This window comes from Oreochromis aureus, linkage group 17, assembly GCF_013358895.1.
Source record: "Oreochromis aureus strain Israel breed Guangdong linkage group 17, ZZ_aureus, whole genome shotgun sequence".
Lineage (NCBI taxonomy): Eukaryota > Metazoa > Chordata > Actinopteri > Cichliformes > Cichlidae > Oreochromis > Oreochromis aureus.
In genome coordinates this window covers 18,066,163-18,092,274 of record NC_052958.1, presented here as the reverse complement: position 1 = coordinate 18,092,274, position 26,112 = coordinate 18,066,163, and the positions used below count along the sequence as shown (strand labels likewise).

At 38.8% G+C, this 26,112-nt stretch overlaps 1 protein-coding gene across 4 annotated transcripts in view; it reads left to right on the top strand.

Moving 5' to 3' along the window:
- sfmbt2 (Scm like with four mbt domains 2) overlaps window positions 1-12,285 on the top strand; it is a 58,016-nt gene extending 45,731 nt beyond the window's left edge. For all 4 annotated transcript variants that reach the window (XM_039601376.1, XM_039601374.1, XM_031746349.2 and 1 more), the window contains 7 exons: window positions 476-615; window positions 1,077-1,186; window positions 3,328-3,503; window positions 3,661-3,830; window positions 9,416-9,688; window positions 9,990-10,112; window positions 11,330-12,285. In XM_039601376.1, coding sequence (XP_039457310.1) covers window positions 476-615; window positions 1,077-1,186; window positions 3,328-3,503; window positions 3,661-3,830; window positions 9,416-9,688; window positions 9,990-10,112; window positions 11,330-11,470 — 1,133 coding nt within the window. In that variant the 3' untranslated portion in view covers window positions 11,471-12,285. The remainder of the gene's footprint in view (window positions 1-475; window positions 616-1,076; window positions 1,187-3,327; window positions 3,504-3,660; window positions 3,831-9,415; window positions 9,689-9,989; window positions 10,113-11,329) is intronic.
- The last annotated feature ends 13,827 nt before the right edge of the window (window positions 12,286-26,112 follow it).

Sequence of the window (26,112 nt, the reverse complement as noted above, 5' to 3'; positions counted from 1 at the left end):
TTTGGTCAACATCTGTTGTGCTTAAATGTGCTATATAATTAACTTCACTCGATTATATAAGTGGCTTTAGTCCGCCTAAGCTTGCTGCTGACTCTGCAAGTTGATTTGCAACCATGGTCACACATACAGAGAAACGTTTATTCCTATTGGAGAAACATTTTCTTTCAACCTGACATTTTCCACCAGGAATAATGAGATGTTGTGACCCATGGCTACTTAAAAAAATACAAAAACTAAGTGTAATCTGTTTACTCTGAAAGCTTCCTTGTACGCTTGTGCACTCCCTTCTTTTTGTCTTTGATTTTCCAAATGCGATGTTGGTTTTAGTTTTGTCCAGAATATTTTTTTCAATCTTTTATTTATGGTTTCAAAATTTGTAAGAGAGATATTATTTGGACTATGCCAGTATTACATGTAGCACATTATTTCCCACAGTGGTGAACATCCATTTTTTCCTTCTTTTCTTCTGTCCTAGGTTCAGCTAATGGAAGATACTGCTGCTCCAAGATTTTTGTCAACCACCGCTGTTTCTCAGGACCCTACCTCAACAAGGGACGCATCGCAGAGCTGCCGCAGGCTGTCGGACCTGGAAAATGCACACTGGTCCTCAAAGAGGTGGGCTGATGTCAAAAACAGGTGGGGGGGTGGGGGGTTACAGAGAGGAGCAGGTTTAATCAAAGGGTTGCACACTTTCAAAGGGAGAGGTGGGCCAGCAGAATTTGACAGAGGGAGGAGGTAAAAGACGGAGGGCAAGACAGCGATGTCTTGTTAACCACCTGCCGTTTCCCAGCAGCACCTTCATTTTAATGTGAGGAGCTGTCAGTCAGCAGTGTTTACTGTTATACACCGCCACCACCGTTTGGGAAAACAGCCTTTTAATTTCTCTAGAGACTGTGTGCGCTCGTGCACTTTGTGCAGGTGTGAGAATGCAGTTTTCTCCACAGTTTTTTATGATCTGTATCTTTTCTTTCACTTTCACTTTGGATCCTAGTTCGTGTTTATTCACATTTGTCTTGAGTTGTTCACATCAAGCAGGAGTTTATTCGTCTTTTTCTTTGTTCTGTTTTTGCTTCCAGCTGCTGAGCATGCTGATCAACGCCGCCTACAAGCCTGGACGAGTCTTGAAGGAGCTGCAGGAGCTGGAGGATCAGAGCTGGGACTGCCAAGAGGAGACCCTCAAAGCCAAGTGAGGGGAAAGAAAAATACAAAACAAAAAATGGCAGGGGAACGACAATGAACATGTTCTTTTCTCATTTCATTTGCTCCACTCCTGTTTTGGTCATGGGCCATTGAATTTCATAATAAATCATTACTATCTTTCCCAAAAGGGCCCGGTGTCCCTGCCCCCTCCTCTCGTTTCCTGCGAGACCATTTTCCCTGCCCCTCTTTGAATTTTTTATGTTGTTTTTTGTTGCTGCAGTGGTTTCTGTAAGGTCTGCATTTTCATCCACTGCTGGCTGCACAGAGCCAAATTATTCCACAGCTTCAGGCTGCGTGCTCGGTGTTTTCTAATCGAAAATGGCCCTGTTTTTTCCGTCCGAAACGAGAAAGAATCAGGCAGTCATGAGTCTGAGTGAGTCACCTGTGGTGGCCCGCAGAGCACAGTGATCACATTCATGCACGAGTGTTTTGACAACTCGCCAGAGGATTTACTTTTAATTTTCTGGGGCATCTACCACCCAGAGAGCCAATTTATTTCTGACTCCAAAGTGGAGAACGTTCAGTACACAATTGAGTTCAATTAAGCAAGAGCAAAAACAAGTTGACAGAGAGTACATATTTCTCATTAATTAATGGATCTTGTTCCTGTTTGGCTGTAATTTTCTTCAGATTGTTACTTAAAATTGAGGTCCTGATGGAGCACTTCTCAGGGTCACTGTGTGAATTAACTCACATGGTGTGTCATAATCATTACAGGGCTTTTTTAAATAACTTGGCATGATTTTATAGATCATATTAGTGTTTAAAAAGATAAGAAAATACATTGTTAAGCAACGTTTATATCACAAATGTTGCAGAATATCTGCAGCTTTTACACTATTGCAGATTTGCAGCTTTTAAAGTTTTTATTTTTTTCAGTTTTCAGTTGATAATCAGTAAAAATCAGACATTTTAAGGTGTTAATGTGGAGAATAGTCCCTTGTGGGCAGCAGTCTGTTCATTCCTATAAGTTCTAAGAGCAGAGTTAATGCTGATCCATAAAATAAATTGGTAAGATAAAGATAGTTAATAATTAAAAGTAACTGAAAGTAAATTGAATTGACTGACTTAATATTAACTGACTTGACCGTAGTTGCTAACTGCTGGAGCATTATGTTAGTTTGAGACCTCTAAAAGCAGAAGAAAGAGAAAATCAATATTTTGTTTGTGTTTTTGTTTTGTTTCGTTTGCTTCTTCTGCTCCTTGACTACCACAAGCCGCGTTCTCCTTTCGTTACGACTGCCTCGTGTAAGTGAAAATTGTATCTATGAAAATTATTATGAGTTAGACGGACGCACTGCTCTGGAATTCCCCTCATCTAACCTCCCCTGGGAGCCAACAATGAGCTATAGAACCAGATAAACACGCATGTGTCTCATTTAATGATTAATGATTAAACAAAGAGATCAGATAAACTCTGCTGCATGTTTAGAAACCTTTAAGTCATCCCCTGTCAGAATTAACATATCAGCATTGCATTTTCTAAGGGTAAAATACTTTATTTAATTATTTAATTTTCTATTAGGGCTTTAACTTGCAATGATTTTCCTTAACAGTTGCAAATTAAATGATTAGTCGCTCAGTTTATGAGATGAAAAATTCCCTTTCTGATTTCTGTAAGCACGTTTATGATACAAAACACAATATATTGAAAGAAATTTATCGATACAACTTATTGAAATGTGACTTTGTTGATGTGTTTTGGTTTAAAATCAAACTAAACTGCTGTTTCACTAATGATTTATTAGTGGATTTTAACCTGTTAACCTCCAAAAAAGAAGAAGGTAGTAACACAGACTAACATTAGTTTGCAGGTCATTATATTTTTTTCTTGCAGCAGCTCTGCTCTCTTTGCCTGACCTTAGCCATTGTGTGGGATATTGCCAAATTGACCCTTCATCTCACTCCGTTCTCCTGAATCGGCCTAATCAACCGAACAGTCTGAATTCATGTGGGCTGTCCTAAAACTGCCTGTTTTTCACATACTTGCTGTGCAAGCAATCATCATTCACCTATGAGTGCTTTGATGGATCACAGATCATTTAATTAGCCATTGTCCTCATAAATAAAAGTAATTATTCACTGACAATGTCCCTCTGTCTTTCTTTTCCTTCCTCCCACACCCAGATATAAAGGAAAAACGTATCGCTCCACCATACGGATTGTCCGCCTAGCAGACCAGATCCCAGATTTCTGCCGTAAAGTGTGTGTGAAACTACAGTGCTGCCCGAACCTCTTCAGCCCCATCCTCGTTACTGACAAGTGCCCAGAGAACTGCTCCGTCCAAACAAAAACCAAATACAGTGAGTCTCTGTAATTATACGCATCACTTCCTGCGCCACAGCTATGAAGGAGACCCAAATCAAAGCTTGTGACGCTGCAGAGTGTATAATTGCCCTGGATGAGTGGCTAAGTTTTGTTTTGGGTGCATTGTTTTCAACATCTGCTGTGCGTCCACAGCCTATTACTATGGGAAGAAGAGGAAGCTATCCAAGCCCACTGCAGGAGAGGAGACAGCAGAGGGAGAGCTGGCCAAGCCGACGCGCCGCAGGAAGAAGAGGAAAGCTATCTTTGTGCAGAAGAAAAGACGCTCGTCTGCTGTGGACTACACTCCTGCTGGCTCCCCGCAGGTTAGAAAACACCTCACTTCTTCACTTCTTCCTCAGTCTTTTCCTTTCTCTCTCATAACAAGTGTCCTGTGCACTCCTGCTCATGTGACAAGCAGCAGGTACACTCACAACAAAGTGCATAGTGTATAAATTATAAACAAAATCCCGTGTGAATATTGCAAATGCGGGGTAAAAGAGGAGCTTCTCATGCAGGTGCCTTATGCAGATATATCCACTGCTGGGCACGGAGTTATTTACTGTAGCTAAAAATAGCCACACATCTGGCACAGAAAGGTTGCAGTCAATCACATTATAGTTGTTAATTTAATATGCAGATGCCACAGAAGTACCGTCTTCAGGCATCAAGTCTGCATTTGTGTGAGCTTTAAAGCTTATTATATGACTACCTCACAGGTTAAGGCCTCAGTTAGCTTTTATTAACACAGGGATAAGGTCAGTTTTCAGTGAAAGCGGAGCATGAGTTCAATTCTCTAGTTTTAACAGCCTACACAGGTGTTGCTTTCACTGCATTATATATTGGACCTCTGAACCATGAGGTCTCGGCTCCTCCTGGAATATTTTTATATGAAACTGTGCATTAAAGCATGGGAGTCTAGCTATACTGCCTCAAGTGGCCATGAGAGGAGCTACAGGTTTTTGGTTTGGTTTGGTTCAAGCCATCTTGAATTTTTTCAAGATGGCTGCAAAGTGATGAGATTTGCTTCTAGAAAGGCTTTGGTTGTACTACAACATGGCGCCGTGGCAACAAGGAGCTTTTGAGTCACCATGGCAATGAAAGAAACAAGCACAAAAAGAAACATTCCACATGAAACTGCTAACATCATCAGAGCTTCAATAAGACTCGTACCTGCTGGAGTAAGTGCAAAGTCGCAGAACTCTGACTTTAACAGACTCTCATCATGCCTGTCCTTGCTCTGGGTTTCATCATGGGTTTTGTCATCACAAAATCTGTAAGAAAACTCATGCAGCTCTGCCTCGAAGAAGAAGAAGAGGCAAGCAGAGATGAGGAAATCACTCCAGGACCTTCTGGTGCCGTTGTCCAGCAACGTCCTCCTAATCCAGCAACAGTCAACAACCAAGTCCAGGAGAGAAACCAGAGAATCTTTACGTTCAGCCTGGAAATTGGGTTGAGCACAAATACTGGTCAGCCATTCACATTGGCCTAAATAAACATGTGATGAGTGCTGTGCTCAATACTGTGTGGTATATTTATCAATAACATCAGTAATTTGCAAAACTGCTTTTCTGTTTTTAAAAGCTTTTCACAGTTGTCTGTGACATTTCTGTTGAATATTACTCCTGATGGCTTTTGCATGATGAAGTGAGACAATACCATCTTTACATTTGTCACAGCAGAATGAAATGGCTTATTTAGATCATTTTTTTGTCCTGGTTAAACAGTTTTAGAGTAAACAACGAACAGCACTTATTTTGAAGCCACTTCTAATAAAGAGAGTGCCGTAACTTTAATTTCAGAGGTTATGTGGACATCTTTATAGAATTGCCAAATAAAAAACAAAAAGCAATTCAAAGGTTTGGCAACTCTGACCCAAAATAAAGCTTAAAATGCTTTAAAAGGTTCAGGGTGTATTGTTGTCACCCTGCTGGGCAGGCGGGCAGCGTGGGCACCCAAGTTTGTCAATGTGAAAAAGGAACAGATATTTCACATTACCACCATAAGCGTATCTACTAGGAGGCTGAGCAGTAGCACTGGGTGCCGTACAAGTTATACGGTCCTCAGCCTCCTCCATACCTTTGGGAACAGAGCATTCAGTGTGGTTCCCCCACCGTCTGCAACTCTCTCCCATATGAGCTTCACAACATTTTGCACGTAGGCCGGGGCGTCACACCCCGTCACTGGAGTCCTTCAAGAAACTTCTCAGAACTCAAGTATTCAGCAAAGCCTTCGACCTCTAGCCTTTTTTTGTTTATTTATACTCTTTTGTAAAGCGTCCTTGTGTGTCTTGAAAGGCGTTACACAAATCTAAGTTATAATGATAATAATAATAATAATTATTATTATTATTATTACTACACACTCACAGTTTCAGAGCATTACGGCTTCATTAGGTGCTTAATCCAGAGCACTGTACAAATGCCATAGTAATCTTATGTTATCGGTACAGGAAGAGTATAAAACTGGCATGACTTTTTTACTACAATAATGAGTGGAGAGGTAAAATAAAATGTCCACAGCACAGCTGAAATGTTCCTGCACCTCTGCTGTGGGTATGCATCAACACAGCTGAAAGAGGATTTGCTTACTTGCTTCCTGTTTCGGGTTTTAATGGGCTCTTTCGGGGCAAGGATCTTTAGCATTTCTGAAAACTCGCATGGATTTCTATTCTGGATTCCTTGAGTGCCATACCTCCTCCTCGTGTAATGTCTGTTGCCATTTAAATGTAAATATGATTATCTGGAGGCCACAGCCTAGAACAATGCTCAGCGCCTCAGCAGAGAGAGAGACAACCTTTGGATTTGCATCGATCAGGCGGCAATGGAGCAGCATTCTGACAGCCTTTGACTCCTTCTGAATTAATAGAAATTCCTGTGTCCTGTCAACAAAAGACAGTTTTACATTATGTCTTTTGTCATTTGTCACAAAGGATTTAAGACACATTTCTCACCATATTTGTTTTATGACTAAATGATCAGTGGTTATCACTAATATTAGAGGCCAGTCCAGCTGATATTTACAGAAATGGGAAAATCTACTTTTATGAAAAGTGCTTATAAGCACTTAAGCCGCCTTTGAATACGCCCACTGTGCAGTCTGGATGAATGAAACAATAAAACACGCGCAGAACCTTTCACACCATAGAAAGCAAGTCAGGATTTGAATAAACTGTAATTATTTTAAAAGGCTCTGTTAATTTCAGTGTGCATGAATTTCAGGTCAGGAGGAGCATTTTCTGCACTTGCCTCTCTTCTTGCGCTCCCGCTCTGTTTATGAAAAACAAACTGTCACTCTGTGGCTAGAAAACATGAAGCAGAGTGGGATAACATAATAATAAAAATTCATGAGGGTGAGATGTCCTTGTCACTGCTGCTGTGGTTAAAAAAAACAAAAACAAACATTTCAGAAAACTTTTAGTCACATTTTGTTTGTGTTAAACCTTTTGTGCAGGTTGAGTTATTTACAGGTGATTAAAGAGGTGCTATTACGACACAGACAAACACAAAAGAATAAATAGATTTTTAAAAGTGATCGCTTAAAATATTAACACATACTGTAGAATAGACAGTAAAAAAGCAACATAAAGTTAAAAGAAGGCCCTGAGAGATTTAAGCTTATGTGTCTTAATTTATATTCATGTACTACGTGTGAATATGCTGCAGATCACTGTATGACAGATATAAAAAGAGAAAATCTGACCATTCAACTTCCGGTCAGCTAAGGGGAAAATAGTTGATAAGATTATAATAAATAAATTATTATGACTGTTAAAGATTACCAAAAACAACAGATTTAACATTAACAGTTCTGATAACGATAGGAAATTAGATATAAAATAAATACTGACCTAAAAGTCAGGCTGAAAGATAGATTAGTCTGGAAAAATATTAGACTTGTGCAACAACATAAATACATTTCAAGACACGTAACAACAGACTTCTGTACTAACACCGACAGTGATTATAGGAAATTATCACATTCTTAAATTCCTCAGCACTCGGGCAGTGTTGCTGAATGAGTTGTTAGTAGGAGGGCAGTACAACCTGGCATGTTGGATAATAAAAGGCTGCATTAGTGTAGCTGTGGTGTTCGCACAATAAAATTTTGTGGCAAGCGTACCCCACTGTGCCTTTGAACCTGCAACTAAAATTAAATCTGTTTCCTCTGTTCTTCAGCTAACAGCAGGAGAAGTTTCCATTTCTTGCATCATAAATACGTCTCCCAGACTGCTGTCTGTGTCACTTTTAAACCACAGGAATATGTTTTTAACACCAGTGAATGAGCAGGTAGCATCTTCTATGTGACTGTATTATGATCACTTGACCTCAGCACTCTTTATTACAAGAAGACTTCTTAAATGTTGCAGATTCCTCCTTAAAATCACTCAAAGTCCACAGTGAAACTCATCAAGCCAGTTTAGCAGGGAGTTAAGTTCTGTTTTACATCAGAGAAAGCCCAGATGGACAGATAATCCAGAATAAGTGGGAGTATTCTGGCAATAAAGTCAATAAATTCAACATATCCAACTAACATTACATGAAACCTACTGTGGTAATTATTTAGGTTTGAATGTTGGCCAAACAAGTTTTGGAGCACCTAACCTCAGAAAATATTACCAGTGTATTACCAGGCAACAAGCATAACCCTGAAAAAACTGAAACAACAACAAAAAAGAATGAGCTTCATTGCTCACACAGTTATGAAGTAAAAAGTGCAATTTTTAGCTTTTTAACCCCAAAATCGTATCCTCCAGCACTCCTACAATACTCCAAGTGTTTATATCAGAAGTTTGGAACACTGCATTGCTTCTCAACAAACAACATAAAAGTAGTGTAAATATACCTGCATAATATTCTAAATTTCTGGGTTAATAAATAATAAAGAATTCACATGGCAGCATTTTATTGCAGTGGCTGGCTGAGGTTAATCTAGTCTTACCTGTTTTATATACTTGTGTCTATAGGAAAGCATGATAACCCAAACCCCAAATTTACCAAGTTACCTTCCTTGTTACATAAAAAAAACCCACACATTCATGTGGCCTCAAAAAGGGTGGCGGTTGCTGGGAGGGAGGGAATCGTTAGGCTGAAAGTATAGTTTATGCGTGAGGTGGTTCAGCAACATTGTGGAGTTTTACTGGCAGGACTGGTTGGAAGATTGTTTCAGTCCTAAAGAGAAACACAAAGTGATTGAATGGATAACCCGCTCATGTTAATGATCGTGTTTGTGCTCTGGCATGTGTGAGGAGTGGCTTCTGTTCTCCGTGTTATATCACTGCAAACTGACATGTAACCAATTAAGAAAAGGCAGATTAGCAGATCTTTCAAATCATTTATACTATTAACTAATTTTTTGCGTGATTATCTCATTTAGCTACAGTCATAATATTTAATACTTACTCAGATATTTCTGTCTACATTTAAATTAACGTAGCAGCTTCTGGTTAACGTAAAATCCTCTGCTTTGTCTGTGTAAACAAGAAACTGAGTACATGAGTTTTGGCTAATGTCACTAAAAAGAAACTTCAGACTTCAGTGCCGCTCAAATGTTTCCTCTGCTGTTACACCAGTGCGTTTCGGCCTTTTCTAACAACATTTTACCAAAAATGTTCCCAACAAAATGCTGTGAAAACATTTATGAGGCATAAATATTCAAGTTGGGCTTTTGTAAGCAGCTTTTGTGCTAATGTTCAAATCAAAAATTTCTGTATTTACTGTTTATCCACAGCTTTTTTTTACAATTCTGCTTTTAATTATTCCACAACTCTCATTTGACTGGTAAATTGAATAAATTGCTAAACTTGGTGAATAAACATCAAGACAAAGATTTCTGCATGATATGCATGATTTCTGGGACAGCTGTGAACAACTGAGCACCTCTCTAACTCCTTTCTTTCTCCCCTCTCCAGGACAGTGACGAGGGAGAGGAGGACGAAGAGATGGCATTGCAGTCGGGCAGCGAGGGCACCAGCTCGGAACCTCGCGAGGACCACACGGACACCTCATCGGTGGAGGTGACCAGCAGCCGTCCTCGCCGGGCCACGGCGCTGCGCAGGGCCGTCAGCGCGGGAAACCCGGCACTCAGCCCGGAAGCTCCCATAGGTCGCAGGAGGTCAACTCGCTCGCTGTCTGCGTACAACCAGAACAGCAAGTACCAGCCGGCCAAAGGACAAGACATGCAGGTAAAGCAGAGAGGCTACAAAACAGGTTCCCCGTACTCTTTGTGACAAGCATGTCTCCTGTTTACTGATATTAATCCATCATATTTTTGGTACAATTAATTGTATGTAAAAGTAATAGTGTCGAGAGGAGCGTAAAACAGCTCCATCACGAGCTTCTACACCAGAATAAATCAACGATGGGGGGATTTATCACATCGGGATTTATCCTATCCACACTGAAATAGTTGAGTGATTAACAGAACCCAGATCAGTGTGTGCTACCCTCTAGTTCACAGTGTGTCTTTTATGTGCAACTGTTCAGGTGGAGGAGGAGGAAGGTCAGCTGGTTTTGGACAGAAACCCTCTGGAGTGGAGCGTAGATGAAGTCGTCCAGTTCATTAACTCTACTGACTGCGCATCTCTGGCTGGCATTTTCCAGGAGCAGGTAAACAAAAAACAAAAACACAATTACTGTTAGGTATACATGTCAATAAAATTGTTGCTTGTTTGATAAATAAGGGGTGAAGGTGCAGAATAAAGTAACTACATTTCAGGGGTTGTGCAAAAATGTAGCATTAGAGAAATCATAGATATTTTTAGACAGAGCGCCTGTTTTCAACTGTCTGTGTACAAACTGTTCTATAAATTGTTTTAATATATTTTTCTAGATGGCCCAGTGTTTGGTTAGATACAGTGTTTGCCTCACTGATTGGTTTAGGTGGCAACAATGTGGTTTTTTTTTTATTAGTTTATTTTAGAGTGATTAACTCGACTGACTTCAGCTTGTGTGTCTGGACCGTGTGTGTAAAAGGAGGGGAGGGGCTGTCTTTACACACAGAGTAGATAAACACACACAGAGAAACACCTCGGTGTAACCAAGACAAGCAGAGACCCTCACATATTACACTGAACACAAACGTGATGAATAACATGTTTGGATATTATATTTTTAACCCCTTGTTTGTTTCTGTGGGGTGCAGTGGGTACCAGCAGCCAGCTTTTCTCAGGCAGATATTTATCCAGCTACAAATGACCATCTTCCTCGAGGGGTCGATTATTTTCTGCTTTTTTTGGAAAACAAACATTTTTTACTTCATATTACTGTACATTTTTAATTGGTTTAGAAAATAAAGAATAAAAAGAGAATTAATAATAGAAAAATGTGTGAAATCAAGATTTAAACCTTTTAAAAAACCATTAGTAACATTTCTTGTTTTGCTACTTAGAGACTTGTTGTAAGGTTATTATAGTAATTTAAAAATGTTTTGGTTAACTTAAATGGAAATAAAAACTAGACTAAATAGTCTAAAGTGAAATGAGATTGTGTACTTACAAACAGAATGACTTTTGTTTAGTCTGGTGATTTGGTCACATTTGTCAAGAAAGCTTTATGAGTGTGTTGAGATTAGAATGGTACTGTTATTAAATGTGTCGAGTGCTTTCATTATCATAATTTATTAGAGCTTTGTTTTGAACTTTTCAACTTAGAATCTGACAAATACTTTATATAAATACACTAAAAATAAATAAAACTAATCAGACTGTTGGAAACTCTAATTTCGTATAAAAAGGCCCTCTGCAAGCAGCGTTTCTTGAGATGTATTATAGGAGTTTAAGCTGAAAGCTACAACCCCTGAATATTTCTATTTAACTTGTGTGCAGGACATCGATGGTCAGGCCCTGCTGCTGCTGACTCTGCCCACAGTCCAGGAGTGTATGGACTTGAAGCTCGGGCCTGCCATCAAGCTGTGTCACCAGATCGAGCGTGTCAAAGTTGCCTTCTACAAACAGTACGCCAACTGATGGAGGAGCAGCGACAGGAGCAGGCCTGGAAATGTTGGATTACGTGGATTTCCAAATTATTTTGGCAATCGGTTACTTTGGATAAGCACACACCAAGGGACAGCAGGAGGATGTTTCCAGATGAGAAGCTGAAGGATTAATTTCTGGGATACTATCTGTGTGAAAATGATATGCAGTACCCACGAAAAAAACAAAAACTTCCTTACTGTCGACTCCGGCAGAACCGAACACACTGAGCTGATCTGTGTGCTCTACTGATCTGTGAAGAAGCTGAGGACTTGTTTTTTTCTCTTACTTTTCATTTCCATTTGATTTGTCATAGAGGAGCATCATAGCAATTAAGTTTTAAAAATTATAATCATGAAGAGTTTTCCCTTTTTTCTGTGTGGCATAATCGGTTCAGAAAATATAATCAGAAAGTATTTAACAAACCAAGAATTAATATATTTGGAATATTTATTGTTACCCTTATTTATAAGGAGTGATTATCCATTTGGATTTTTGAGGAAAAAAATTGGAGATGTATATCACAATGTACGTATCAGCGAATCTTTATTGAAAACGGGAAACTATGGTATGAATTCAGTTCAAATAAGCATCCCATGTGTTTGAGAGAAGAACACACTGGAATAGTCTTACACTCTTCTCATTGTTACAGTCACATGAATCAATCATGGAAGCTATTTTGTGTCCATCTATGCAATTCTGTTGCAGATATTTTTGATAAGTAAGAAAATAAATTTCTATTGATTTTTATCTGTTTTTCTTCTGCTTCGCTTTTCACTTCAAACACTAATAAACATAAACTGAAGGTTCCTGACAGCATGACATATTCACCTGGTATAAATGTATTTCACTCCACTTTTGCCTTCAGAACTTAATTGTATTTTTTATGGAACAAATTCAAAGAGATGCTGGAAATTTTCCTCAAGAGATTTTGGTCCATGCTGACATGACAGCATCACACAGCTGCTGCACATCCATGATGGTAATCTCCTATCCCACCACATCCCTAAGGAGCTCTATTCGAGATGTGATGACTGTGGAGGCCATTAGAGCAGAGGTTCCCAAGCTTTTTTACGCCACGGACCGGTTTATGTCTGACAATATTTTCACGGACCGGCCTTTAAGGTGTCGCGGATAAATACACGAAATAAAACCAGTGCCGGTACCAAAAAAAGAGAAGATTTATTCATAACACACGGGAAAAGACCCAGGGAAACCAAGTTAACGATAAAAACGATTAAAAAAAATAAGGCTAAAAACCCTGAAATCCATAAATTTCACACCTGAGCCTCAACTCTCGTGGCCCGGCACCAAATGACTCACGGATCGATACCGGTCCGTGGCCCGGGGGTTGGGTACCGCTGCATTAGAGTACAGTGAACTCACTGTCATGTTCAGGAAAACAGTTTAAGATGATTTGAGCTTTGTGACGTGGTGCACGAGTACACTGCAGTAATAAATGGATAGACAGAGTCAAATTCTGAACCTACCTGAATGTAGCAGCAGAAATCAGGAGTCGCCATTGGATGATCTTGTTTTTGTGAGTGTGTGCACATTTTAGGCTGAGCAGCACTTGGTGTGTCTTCTGCTGCAACTTTTGTTGTATTGTGCATTCAGAGATGCTCTTCTGCATACTTTGGTTGTAAAAAGTGGTTATTTGAGAACCTGTTGCAATCCGACATCAACAAGGCATTTTTACCCAGAGAACTGCAGCTCACTGGAAGGGTTGGTGTATAAACTGTTACAATAATAAAAAAAATAGAAAGCCAAAGTTTAAAATAGTGCAGTAAGCATATATTCATATAACGCCGGGGAGCAGGAAACTCAGGTGGCACAATCATGTGGGGGCACTTGTGGCAGAGCAGTCTACCAACTGAAAGGTCAGTGGTTCAATCCCTGGCTCCTCTAACCTGAACCCTAAGGCGCCCCTGATGTATTCATCAGAGTGGATGTTTTCGTGTGTGTGAATGTTTTCGTGTGTGTGAATGGTTGAATGAGGTTTGCAGTAAGACGGTGCTTTGAGTGTTCAAATTGAGTTTTAAAAAAAAAGTACTACCCACTTTACCATTTGCATTGGTCCAAAATGCTCAGGTTCAGGTTTTCTTCACATTCTTGAGTCTGTATGATGTCAGAGAAGATAGTATAATGAATATTATGGCTGACGCTTCTATTTATGAGGGGCAGCCAGTCCAAAGAAAGTCAGTTTAATGGACGCAGAGTAGGAAAGGAAATACATCTCCTCCCTCTGCTTTTTCTGGAATTACACATCCTGGACTCCTCGTCTTATTTTATACTGATGTGTGGTACAACTGCATCATATACAGTTTTGTTTATATAGTGTTTCATGATCTCAGGTGAAACAGTTGTCATGGCATTTTTATATTCAGGGCTATTTTTAAAGCCTGGTGCAACATGACAAAATATATTTATCACACACCCACAAACAATGAAGAACAACCAGTTGTTTTAAACACTAAGTGCAAAACTTTTTTCCGAAGGACACACCTGGGCATCCTTGGTTATAGCTCCTCAGCGCTGTCCTCAACAAACAGACGTCCTCCAGCATGGTGCACTGAGATTGATTTCCATGTTATAGGCGGAAGGACAAACGAGACGAGGAGGCACAAATCAGAGAAATGAGAAAAGCCTCCTGTCTCAGAGGATAAAGTAAGGTGCTACAACAAAGCCCTGTATAATATAAATGAGGATTATTTTGAACTGTGAATAAATAAAGAGACGCAAAAGTGACTCTAGTAGAGTCCAAGAATAGAAACTATGGAGCTGGAAATAAACACAATAGCCTCTTTTTTAAATACAAAAAAAGTAGTTTTCACACACAATAGTTTACATGCAAAATGTTTGTTACAACAAGCTGCTGTCTGAGTGGAGTACAGGAGGCAGGACACATGGTTGGTTATCCACTTCCCACATGGGCACAGTTGGACTTTATACAATTTTATACTAGGCAGCTGGGAGGCTGAAGACTGTCTATATCCAAACCACACGCGGCTCAGCCGGGTAATGCTTAGAAACAATTTCCAGATTGTAACTCAAGGTCACTTGCTAGTTTTATGAGAAGCCTCTTTAAAGATGACTTAAACTATGATGAATTTACAATACCTTTGTGTGCAGTATTTGTATTTATCAGCTCACAGCATGTTAACAAGACATTTCAAAGTCCAACTTTAATGTAATCAGTCATCATTCACTTTATCTAACTATTGTTGAGCAGTTTAACCAAGTTTAGCAACACATGAGCTAGTGGCTTATTCTTTTTATTGTTAGTTTTCACTAATACTCATTCATAGCCATTAAATATACATTTAAGTTAGAGCTTTTCATATATGAAGCTATCTGTAGCTGTTTTGTAGAAGGTGAAGGGTTAGCATATAGGTCCTCATGCATGGTGAGACATAGGAAGTCAGACCTCTCTGTGGTTAACAAAACACACATCAGCACTACTCCAGGTCACAGTTTAAGGAGGAACCACACGCTGTCTCTGCTGCTTTGGGGAAATGTTTAAATGCTCTGCTGCTGAGTTTTACTTTCATATAAAATTACAAATGGACTGACAAATTATTTGTCATGTTTCCACTGATAAGAATGAGTGACGAAATTTTAATTAAATACCACAGCAGTTAAGAAAATGTAAAACTAGTGCCTCCTAAGAGTGGCTGTATTAATGAGTAATTAATGAGGACATTGTGCAGTATACTAATTGACACGACAGCCGTAAAAAAAAAAAAGGAGATAAAAAAAGAGACATTAAATTATTATTAAAGTAGAAACAACAATATGTTTAAAAAACAGCAGATGGAAAATTAGCTCAAAGTAATGTATAAATAGCTGGAAAGTAAAGTAACAGCAATGGAAAAAGTTTGAGAAAGCAAAACATAAGGTATAAACGTGAAAATGTAAGCTGATATTAGTGGGAAGTATAAATCGTTATCTAAATGTAAGGTGTATAAACAACTAAATCAGTGGGATGTACTGAAAAGTGGTGTGCACATGGTGTGAGCTAAAAGCAGTGGACAGTGATATCATGATCATGGGACTAAAGCTCCTCTGTGTATTTTTAAACTATTTGTGTGTCAAAGGTTGGGGTTGTATTTAGTCAGATTTAGAGCGTTGTTCATGAAATAAAGCAAAAAGTAAAAGATGCGTTGTGCAGACATGGTACCAATAGGAAATAAAAAAGAATAAAACAAAGACTAACATGAGGTTGGAAATATTAGCCAAGTATAAGGAAGAAACAGGCTGATCATGGAGGGAAAAAACTGTGGATAAATGGTTAAAATACTGAAAGTAATGAATCAGTGATAGAGAAAATGAAAAATAATGTACATAGAAAAAAAATAAAGCAGTAGTATTCAGACACATAGGGTTGCTGTGGAGCTGGTTATTATAAAATAAAAACAATGAGAAAAAAAACAGAGAGAGACACTAATGTACTCCACAAAACACAAATCAATTACAAAGGAATTACTCAGGCAATAAAAAAACGGAAAGGAAAATGCCACTAAGTTATTTAAAACTGAACAATGTAAAAAATGTAAAAATGGGCAATTTATCCCTTTTCCTTCATACATAATGTGTTTTCATACAAAGTTTATCCACGCAAGCTCTCAGACAGCGATCACTTCATTACACACAATTACAATCCTTCATCCAAGTCTGTTCAGCAGGCTGACTGGTCAGGAACATCCAGGTAGTCCAGTTCTAGGCTGGACTGTTGTGTTTTATTATCAGGAAGTCCTAAAAGATGGTTTTTCCCCCAACTGTTGCCAAGTGCTTGCTCACAGGGGCTTGTTGGGTTTCTGTCTATAATATAATGTGCTTTATCTTAAAGCACAAAGTGCATTAAGATTATGATCAAGGGCTTTGTTTGAGCACTTAAGTGGTGGGTGTGGAAGTTCACCGATGGTGCTATAAGGTGTGACATCGCACTGTTTTTGTGTCTTCTGTTTAAATGTGACACCTGTACACACCTGTACCTTTTCATCACTTTAATGTAAATTTAGGTGTTTTTATTTCTGATCACCTGGACTTCATCAACTCAGAAGTGCTCTAGCAAAATTACTGCTTTGGTCAAGATATTTATTTCTGTTGTGGGATTGTTTTTAAATAACGATTTCATTTATTTATGGAAAAAAGTGATGTGAAACTACCTGGCCCTGTTTGAAAAAGTAATTAGTCTCTAAACCTAACAACTGGTTGTGCCACCCTGGACTTGAATCAGATTGAGATGCTGTGGCATGACCTTAAACAGGCCGTTCATGCTGAAGACCCTCCAATGTGGCTGAATTACAAGGACCAAAATTTCTCCACACTGACGTGAAAGACTCGTCATCAGTGATCACAAACATTTGATTGCAGTTCTTGGTGCCAAGGGTGGCACAACCAGTTTTTAAGTTTAGGGGGATTTACTTTTTCTCACAGGGCCAGGTAGGTTGAGACACCTTTCTTCGTTTAATAAATGAAATCGCAATTTAAAAACTGCAATTTGTATTTACTGATGACAATCTGAGACATTTAATTGCTGCAAATATGCAAAAATCTAAGAAATCAGGAAAGGGGCAAACACGTTGTCACAGCACAGAAAATAGTTCCTGAATAGTATTGACGGGTGTTGCCGCTATGACTCTTTTGGAAGCTTCAGCATTAGTGTTTTGGCACCACCATGGTGGTTTTATCGAGCCAAAAGTGACAACATTTGTGGTTTGGATGTAGTTACAGTTATCAGCTAATGCTATCAAGCTTGGCAAGCAAGCTACATCTATAAACTAACTGATAAACAGATACAGCAGGATTAAAATAGCACAATTTGACCAGAACGAGTTGCACCACACAAGTTAATTAATTTCATTTTATCAAAAGGAGGTTCAGTTCATCGAAGGTGAGGACTAGCAGACACCCATCAGCTGGAGCTGCCTGTCTCAGGATGCCTGCCAATCAGTGCGCCCACACACTGTGTTCAGATTGATGAGTTATAAAAGATTACACTCCACTCTGAGATGTTATAAAACAGTGAAGATACGTTTAACTGAAATTCAATGTACAGCCGCTCTCCTGCCTTTACTCTTAGCACAGGCTTGGACAGGTTGACATGGAACAGATTGAACTTGGTCGCCACTCTGTCTCTCTCGCTGGGCATCCTTCCTCATCCTCTCACTCTCACTGAGTTGTTAGTTCACTACATTCATAATCATCCGTGCAGGTCTTGCATTACTGAAGCCTTACACTTCCATGCCTCATCACATTTTTGAGAAACAAACTGTCCATGTCGTTCCTGTGTGTGTGTGTGTGTGTGTGTGTGTGTGTGTGTGTGTGTGTGTGTGTGTGTGTGTGTGTTGTGGATGCCATCTTTCAGACACACCGTGCTAATCTTTTTTAACAGAATAAGAAATGATAATAGAAAATGACCTGGTGGCTCCAGTTTATCAAACGAGTCAATATCTAAGATGACGGAGAGGCGCTTTATTGGTAGAACAGTTCATGGTGGTGAAATAAAGGCAATTACCCTGTGCGTGGCGATGATGATGGCTGTTTCATGTAGCAACATCAGTGGAGGTAACGCTGTGTTAGTCATGCATGCAGCACATGACCTGATGGGCTGATTAGTTTCTGTCAAACAGAGAAATTCATAAAAGCAGTGATTCACATTCAGAGTGTATTCTGTTGTGTCGTGCCTCGCTGCCTCTCTCTATGGCTGCAACTGAATTAATTTAATAGCTTTCTCTCTCTCTCTCTCTCACACACACACACACACACGCACACACACACACACACACACACATACACACAGCGCTCGCCCAACTCTGACACTTAGTATTGAGTCACTCTGAAAAAGCTGCTACCTTATATTCTGTTGCCTGGCAACCTCATATCAAACGTCCGCTTTGCATGGTTTTCCACCCCGTTGTGTGTGAATACAAACTAAGTCATGACAGCAGAGGAGTAAACAGACGTTTGAGTTAAAGGGAGGCCCTGAATGAGAGCAGACACGGGGTTTATGTTTCACATTCAGCTGCTGTGGTTTTAATAGTTTCAGTTAGAGGTGGTGACACATGTAACGGTTTAACAGGGCTGACAGGAGATCAAATAATTGTCAGTCACGCTGCCTGACTAACTCATCAAAGCTCGTGTTTGTCTTTGATAAGACAGTTTATCAATGAAACACAATTCGAAATATTTTCTTTTGTTCACGCAGGAAACCGCTCAGTTAGACAACTTAATATCAAGTGCTTCAAATATCTGAAAATGTATTTATATTTGGCAAAGTTGTGCAGGAAAAACAAGTGCTAGTGCTAGCTGATAGTACCTAATCTCAAATATGTCAATGCAATTATCCAGGTCTGCCACACTTTAAGACATAATTGTATATGTTATGTTAAATTCTGGCCATGTAGACATCATATATGTGAATTGAAGTTCATTAAAGTACAAAAACTGCAGTTTTCCTACCAGAAGCTTGAGGTGGGCCGTAAAAATGAGTCTGTTGCTTTTGTGGCCCACAAAATCCTCGAGCCACCCATCATTTCTTTATATGTTGGTAGGAAAATGGAAAATAAGAGCGGCGAGTACATAAGACAAAAACAGTTCCTACAGTTATAATGAGCCAGAAAATCAATATTATTTAGGATGACTTTTATTTTCCAACCAGGCTGAGCTCTGAAGTCTTTAAGTAGTCTTCAGGAATAGTTCTCCAGGCTTCTTCAAGCACATTTAGCTGAGGTCCGGGTCTGGGGACGCCAGTCCATGACTGATAGAAAAACACACGATGGAACACTATATGCTTTCACTACACTAGTGTAACTGTCCCTGAGACAGTTAAAATAAAGTTATTTCATATGTTTCTGTGATAGATTCATGCTTAATTTAGTTTATTTATTTGTTGGAAAGGAATAAAAATTTATTGTATAAATGATAAAAGTGTAGCATTGATTAAAAAAACTTGTCAAAAATATGTGGTTAGAAAATATGTGGTTTATTAAAGATGTAAAGTGCTGTAAAGTTTGTATTAGGTAGAGTTTGTAATGGTCACATGACCAGAGTTTGCCCTTGAGCACAACCATGGCATTGTGGGTCAGAACTAGCATGGAGACAGAGCTACAGATGCATCTACAGCCACAACATTAATGTTATTCTGCATGTGGTCCAAGAGGCGCACATGGTATGGTTTCATGCATATTGTTTATATAATGTTGCATATATGTTCTACATTGGTAATAATATCCATTATTATGCATTTTTTCTGTTCTGCTTGCTCAAGACTGTTTACAGACACTAACATGAGAGACTCTGATAAGATCAAAGACATTTATGTTGTAAACTTTGTGTTTCTTCAGTTTTCACGGTGTCTGAAGACAATAAGAGAGAGACAGAGAAAAATAAATTTCCGAACACATCAGTATGATGCGTGGCCATTCTTTGTTGGACTCCTGTAGTTACAACTAGTGTGTCTAGTATCATTTTTAGGATGAAAAAATTAAGTAGTCATCAAATTGTTCATAATTTTATGAATTTTGAAAAGGTCTCCAGCACCACTGGCTAAAATGCAAGCCCATAACATGACACAGCCTCCACCATGCTGTGCTTTACAGATACCTGTAGAGTCTCACTGTTGTACCTCTGTTGAACTAAAAAGTTCACATCTGTATTCATCTTTCTACCTTAATTTTCAGTCTAGGTCTTGTATGATTTGGCATACCTCTGCCTTTAATCCTGTTTTCCTTCCTTAAGAATGGGCAGGGTAAAAAGAAAAACACTGGAAAAACTTCAAAAAGCCAGAAGAACTTTGGCTTTTAAGTTACTTTTTTTTCAGTTAGTTTTTTTTAATCTATTTTTGTTTTTTGTTTATTTTTTAGCTGGAGTGACCATATTTGGATGGCATAATAAGTCATCAGTTAATGTTGGCAAGCACCCTCTGTAATCAGGGCAGGGGCGTGGCTGCGTTTACTGACAGGTACTGTCACAGGCATTTATTACCACCAGCCTGGCTGTAACCAGCTGTTCTACTCTGACAGTAAAACTGATGCTTAATTGCTTTTAATTTGAAAAGACTTCTACAAGGTTATGGCCGTCCTACAAAGCCTCTCACTGGGTTGTGTTTCGGTTAGGAGAGGCAAACGTGACTCATGAGGAATGATAATTGGTTTAGGCCCGAGGTAGAACCGGGCCAGAGGCATCGTGTAGGTGACCTTTGTGCTGCTTTAGTTAAGTGAAGGAAGTATTCTGTTTTGTTACAGTTACTGTAAGTTGCTCCTGCAAACGTAGAAGGAAGTCTTTTACCATTTTCACATATTTTCTGAAGGCTCTTCACAGGTGTCATTTTAAAATTAAAATTAACGTAATTAATTATTGTTTTATTCCCCAAATATGACACATCATAAGAGAGATTTTGGACCTCACTAATACCTGCACACTCGTCTTTACCTCATAATCTGAGTCACTGATCCAGAGCTCTTTAGAGTTTATGCCTTATTAAACATTTTTAATATAAAACCTCAGTCAGTCTGGCTTGAAGTGCAGTTAATTGTACTAAGAAACCATCCAAAAGTCTGTGCTCCAGTTTTAATGGCTGAAATTAAAGTCCCGAAGAAACTCCAGGCCTCTGCTTTTTTGTTATATTGAGTAAAATGCTAGTATCGTATTTGTAAGTTACTTAATAAATAATTTTTTAAAAAGATTGTATTTTTTTAGAATAAGATATTTATTTATTTCCTTTATACTCACAATAATGTCAGGAATATGAATAAGATTTCTAAGAAGAACGAAAGCAAGAGAGGAAGGTGTGTTTTTTGAAACTTTGACCTGCTGGTGAATACTTGAATACTTCTTGTGTGTTTGTTGCTTTTTATCACCTTTAACCAAAGCCAGCACACTCTCATTCACACATTTAAAAAGTTACCGTTTAAAAGGTGGTATTCAGAATACAGTTACTTTGTTGAAATAAATGGAATACACGGCGGTACTTTCCTGTTTCATATTGTCGCGGGTCAGGATTATTTGGGTTTGTTTGACAGCTACATTCTGTTGTTCCATTTTAAGGCTTTAACACTACATTTGTCCGTCCTTGTTTGACCTGGTGAATACTTGAATACTTCTTGTGTGTTTGTTGCTATTTTATCACCTTTAACCAAAGCCAGCACACTCTCATTCACATTCTTCAAACATTGACTAGTTCAGTGTTTTGCAGACCAGAATGACCAGAAGGCAGCGTCGCATGCAGCCTGCTCTGTAGCGCATGATATTTTTGGTCTTTACTGGAAAAGTATTTCTCTGGTTCCCTCCTCCCACATATTAAACCCACAGCTGAATGGAACAAGTGTGTGCCCCCTCTCTCTCTGTGGGTAACGTAGGAAATCACAGATCGCATCTAAATGATTGTGGAGCTGCTCAACAGAAATAACCACCAGCACACCGAGCCACAGTGTTTGCCGTGTTGAAAACATTCTTTAAAATGAAATGATTTCTTTTCCCTGTTTTCCTGCCCGTCTCTGCAGGAGACCTCTTCTATTTTTAAAGTCACAATCACTCAGTGAAAGCGATTCTTCTTTCTGCATAGCAGAGCTGCCAGCGGGTCATTATCCTGAAGCAGCTCTGTGAAGAGCTTCAAGGACTCTGCTGTGGATGATTCTGAGAGGAAAAAGGTGCGAGACTGAGGTTCAAGAAGGAGAGGAGTGCACCGGAGGACGAGTGAGGGGGAGGGGAAACGAGCAAGCCGAGGCCTGGTGGTTGGAAAGGAGAGCGATACAGAAAATGTTTGAACTGGTATCAGAAGGTAGACGCTGAACGTGAGACTGAGCTTTTGTGTAAAAAATTAAACCTGACTCTGGAAAACATATCTGCTTTACACAAAGCAGTCAAGTACAAATGTTTTCAGTCACGTTAGGAAGCCCTCTCTACAGTGTTTAAATGTAAAAACATTATATCTGTTATTGTATTAAAAAAGCATAAAAAATAATGACAAAAATATAGAAATTGGCAGCCACATGTGGTTAAAGTATAAAAAAAATGATTTTCCTCTATATTATTACATATATTACATAAGTGTCAGTAGTATAAGCATCATGTTGTACCTGCAGGAGGAAGTAGTTAGTTTTAAAATAGTAGAAAATTCAAAGTGAAATTGTCAGGGAGACACATGACAAAAAATCCTGACCACAACCACCAATATGTGAGCTTTCAGTTTCTGGATCATTTTTGGTCCAGAAAATTTTCCATAGTATTATCAAACACTCTGTACATCATGCAACTATCCGTTATCCAATAATCAGTGCGCAAAGAGACATAGATCAGAGTCAAGATGAAAAATGTGCCACAGACTTATTTAATGTGAAAAAATGGCAAACATAAAGCTCGCTAGCAAACCGAAAGGCACATTTGCGTTCGTTTCATTTGTTATGGATCGTGCATATTAATCAACATTAAGACACAAGTGCGCTACAGTCGTCCCACTGACTGCAAAGATGAAGAGCCCCACATAATAATCACCACTTATCTGGTCTAATGACCACTAAATGCACTGAAAACAATTAAACTGTGGCCACAGAAAGCTGTCAGAGAAACAGGTACACAAGGACCCATCAAACATCCTCATCAGCTCTCTTTGCACGTCATATTAAACTGTGGATAACCGCAGCAACAGGATATATGTGATTCACACAGCATTATCACCCAGAGACACACTTTAAGCAAGTGTTAATTGAAGAATACGGGTCTACTTTTATCCTGTAAGTGCAGGATAAAAGCAGTGTAGTGCTGACTTTTACTTATAACAAGAGTGAAAACAGAAAAAAGGCAACAGAGGATGGACACATGCAGCAGATTTTACTCTGGTGACACAGAAAGGTAAGATGATTGCAAATATATATGAGAGAATATATACATATATATATATATATATATATATATATATATATATATAATATATATATATATATATATATATATATAAATATATAATAGAAAACTTCTCTCCCGATCTTCATGCAGAGTATTAACCCTGTGAGCTTTACATCAGTGGACTCTGTGTCTTAAAATAAGACTGACACACATCGAAATACTTCATTATAGTTTTTTGGTTTTGTTGTTATTATTGTTATGATTTGCATCCATTAACATGCCAACTTCTCAAATCTGAAGGTTTACTGGTTTTTCCTGTAAGTCACTGCAAATTTAGAGTAAGTTTAATATTTGTAGTATGTTGACTTTTTTAAAACTGAGTTGAAGACACTGACCCAAATGTTTTGCCTTTTTGTGACACTTTAGCCAATCAGAGATCTCCGAGGACTACAGGCGCACTGGAAAGCTGCACAGTCAGACATTTGGGATTGTTAGTTTGGGTTTTGTGATGTTTTTTTTTTAATGTTTCTTCACTGTTAGTCTGACTGTAACCTTTTAGTGAACACGTTCATTTTCAGCTGACAGTTTTCTCAGACCCTCCCTTTTCTCATCTTTTACTTGAGTTGCCCGGTAATTGCAATTTTCCTTTTTAATTAGTTGAAAGTGATTTTGTTTTATGGACAGGCATTTAATATAATGCTTTCTTTTGGTCCTACTGACCATTCAAAGCACTTTAGACTGCTGGCCACATTTAACCACACACTCATGAAGCGCTTTACGCTTTAAGCACTTTATCTGTCTCTAACCCACGGCTAATTTTAGAATCAGCAGTTAACATAACCGAGCCGGAGCACTCTGAAAGATGACTGCATCCCTAATCCCTGCAGGCACAGGTGGAGAGCAAACTCAACACAGAAACGAACCAGAGGGTCCAAACCAGGAACCTTTTTTCACTTTGAGCTGAGGGTGCAAACCACTGCACCACTGTGCCACAAATGCCATTTTAGTTCAGGGTTATTAAAGCCCTTCAACACTTTCTTTAAAACAGGAAACAATATTCAGTAATAGTCATTTTCTGATTTTCCGTGTTTGCATCTAGCATCTAAGGCCAGCATGGGGACAAAACACAGGGAACTGAAAACCTGATGGCAAGTTAATGAGTGACAAGAAATATTGTCAGATGCAGCTGCAGCAATGCATCGAAAAAAGGCGCAAAGTGAAGGAAACACTGTCATGGCGGCTGACCTGAACATCACATTCAGGGTCAGGTCGATCCACTGGCACTACAAGAGTGGCTCTCCTTCTCATCACTCCCGCTCCATCTTTATGGGATTTGTCTCTTTTTCCTGTGATTGTAAATGTGTGTTGGGACGCAGTGAGAAGCTTCCCTCGCTCGCATCTCTTCCTCATGAGGACGAATGAAGAGGGAAGAGAAAAATCCGTCAGGACATGCTGCACAGCTGGATCGTCTGTCACACCGGATGGCTGTTCACTCTTTTACATCTCTTAAATACAGTCTTTACAAAGGGTATTTTTTACTGTTGTGGTTTTTAATCATTTAATATTTGATCTCTGTTTTTTTATGCACAGATCAGTATTTGAGTATTTATTAGCCCACTTATTTACTTGGATTATTGGTATTTGCATGATAATACACCACATTGTGTAGGAGTGTGTGTCAATGTTGAATAAAAAAAACAAACCTGAAAACAAACTGTGGTTTGTTTGACATTTTGCAGAAATACACAGTAAATCTAATGTGTGTCATATATCACAAACACCAGAGGCATGTTATATGACAGCAGCAGTGGTCGCTCTTTATGATCTTTATCCACACCAGTACAGCAGCAAGTTAGAACCAGTACTATCTAAAGGATAAGGTGTTAACAAAAGTTAATGAATAATCACATATTTCATACAGAAACTACCAAAGTTTGTGAATAATATATCATAAAAAAACAGAAAACAGTAGACGGGAGGTTGTCTTGCTGAAAACAATGATAATAAAACATTGGTCACACGTGAAAGCAGCTTACTTCAATGTAACTGTGCCACCGGTGACCTCAGTAATCATGTCGGGACCAAAAGAGGTCATTATTGCAACTGAGAGCAGTTTGCCTTCAGGGTTTTCTGCCACAAAGGCTTACTGGCAGAAAGGTTTATTTTATTTTTATACTATTTTCAGCTCGGTTAGGTTTAGAAAAAGATCAAGGTTTGGGTCAAAACAGACTCTTTCAACAAAGCCTTAAAGACAAACTTCCCCTGTCAGTGTTACAGAGGCACAAACACCACTGAGGGAGGAGGTCTGGGTGGATGGACAGCTCAACAAAACAATGGACGTCAGTAGTCAACTACTTGTTTCTTTCATTTTTGTTAACTTAAAAAAAAATCCAAAGATGTTTTAGTTATTATAGGTTATTATTGATAATAATAATAATCCCGGTAGCAGACATCCAGATTTCAATAAACAGGTTTAATTTGACTTTATGTTTTTTCCTTAATTTTATACCAAATATTGAAAATTTTTAGTACCTATTCAGTTTTTTTTATTGCCATCAATCCTCATATCATCAGTTGTCAATCATCATCACATTTATTATGAATAAAAGAACACACACACACACACACAGTTGTGGCAAAAAAAGAGCATGTATTCAACCCTTGGAAAAAAAAAACAACTATTGAGGACATGTCAAAACATAAATTCCACCCAGAGAGTGTCACAAACCACTGCTGTCGGAAGGTAATTTCATTATGCGAGTGTGTGTGTGTGTGTGTGTGTGTGTGTG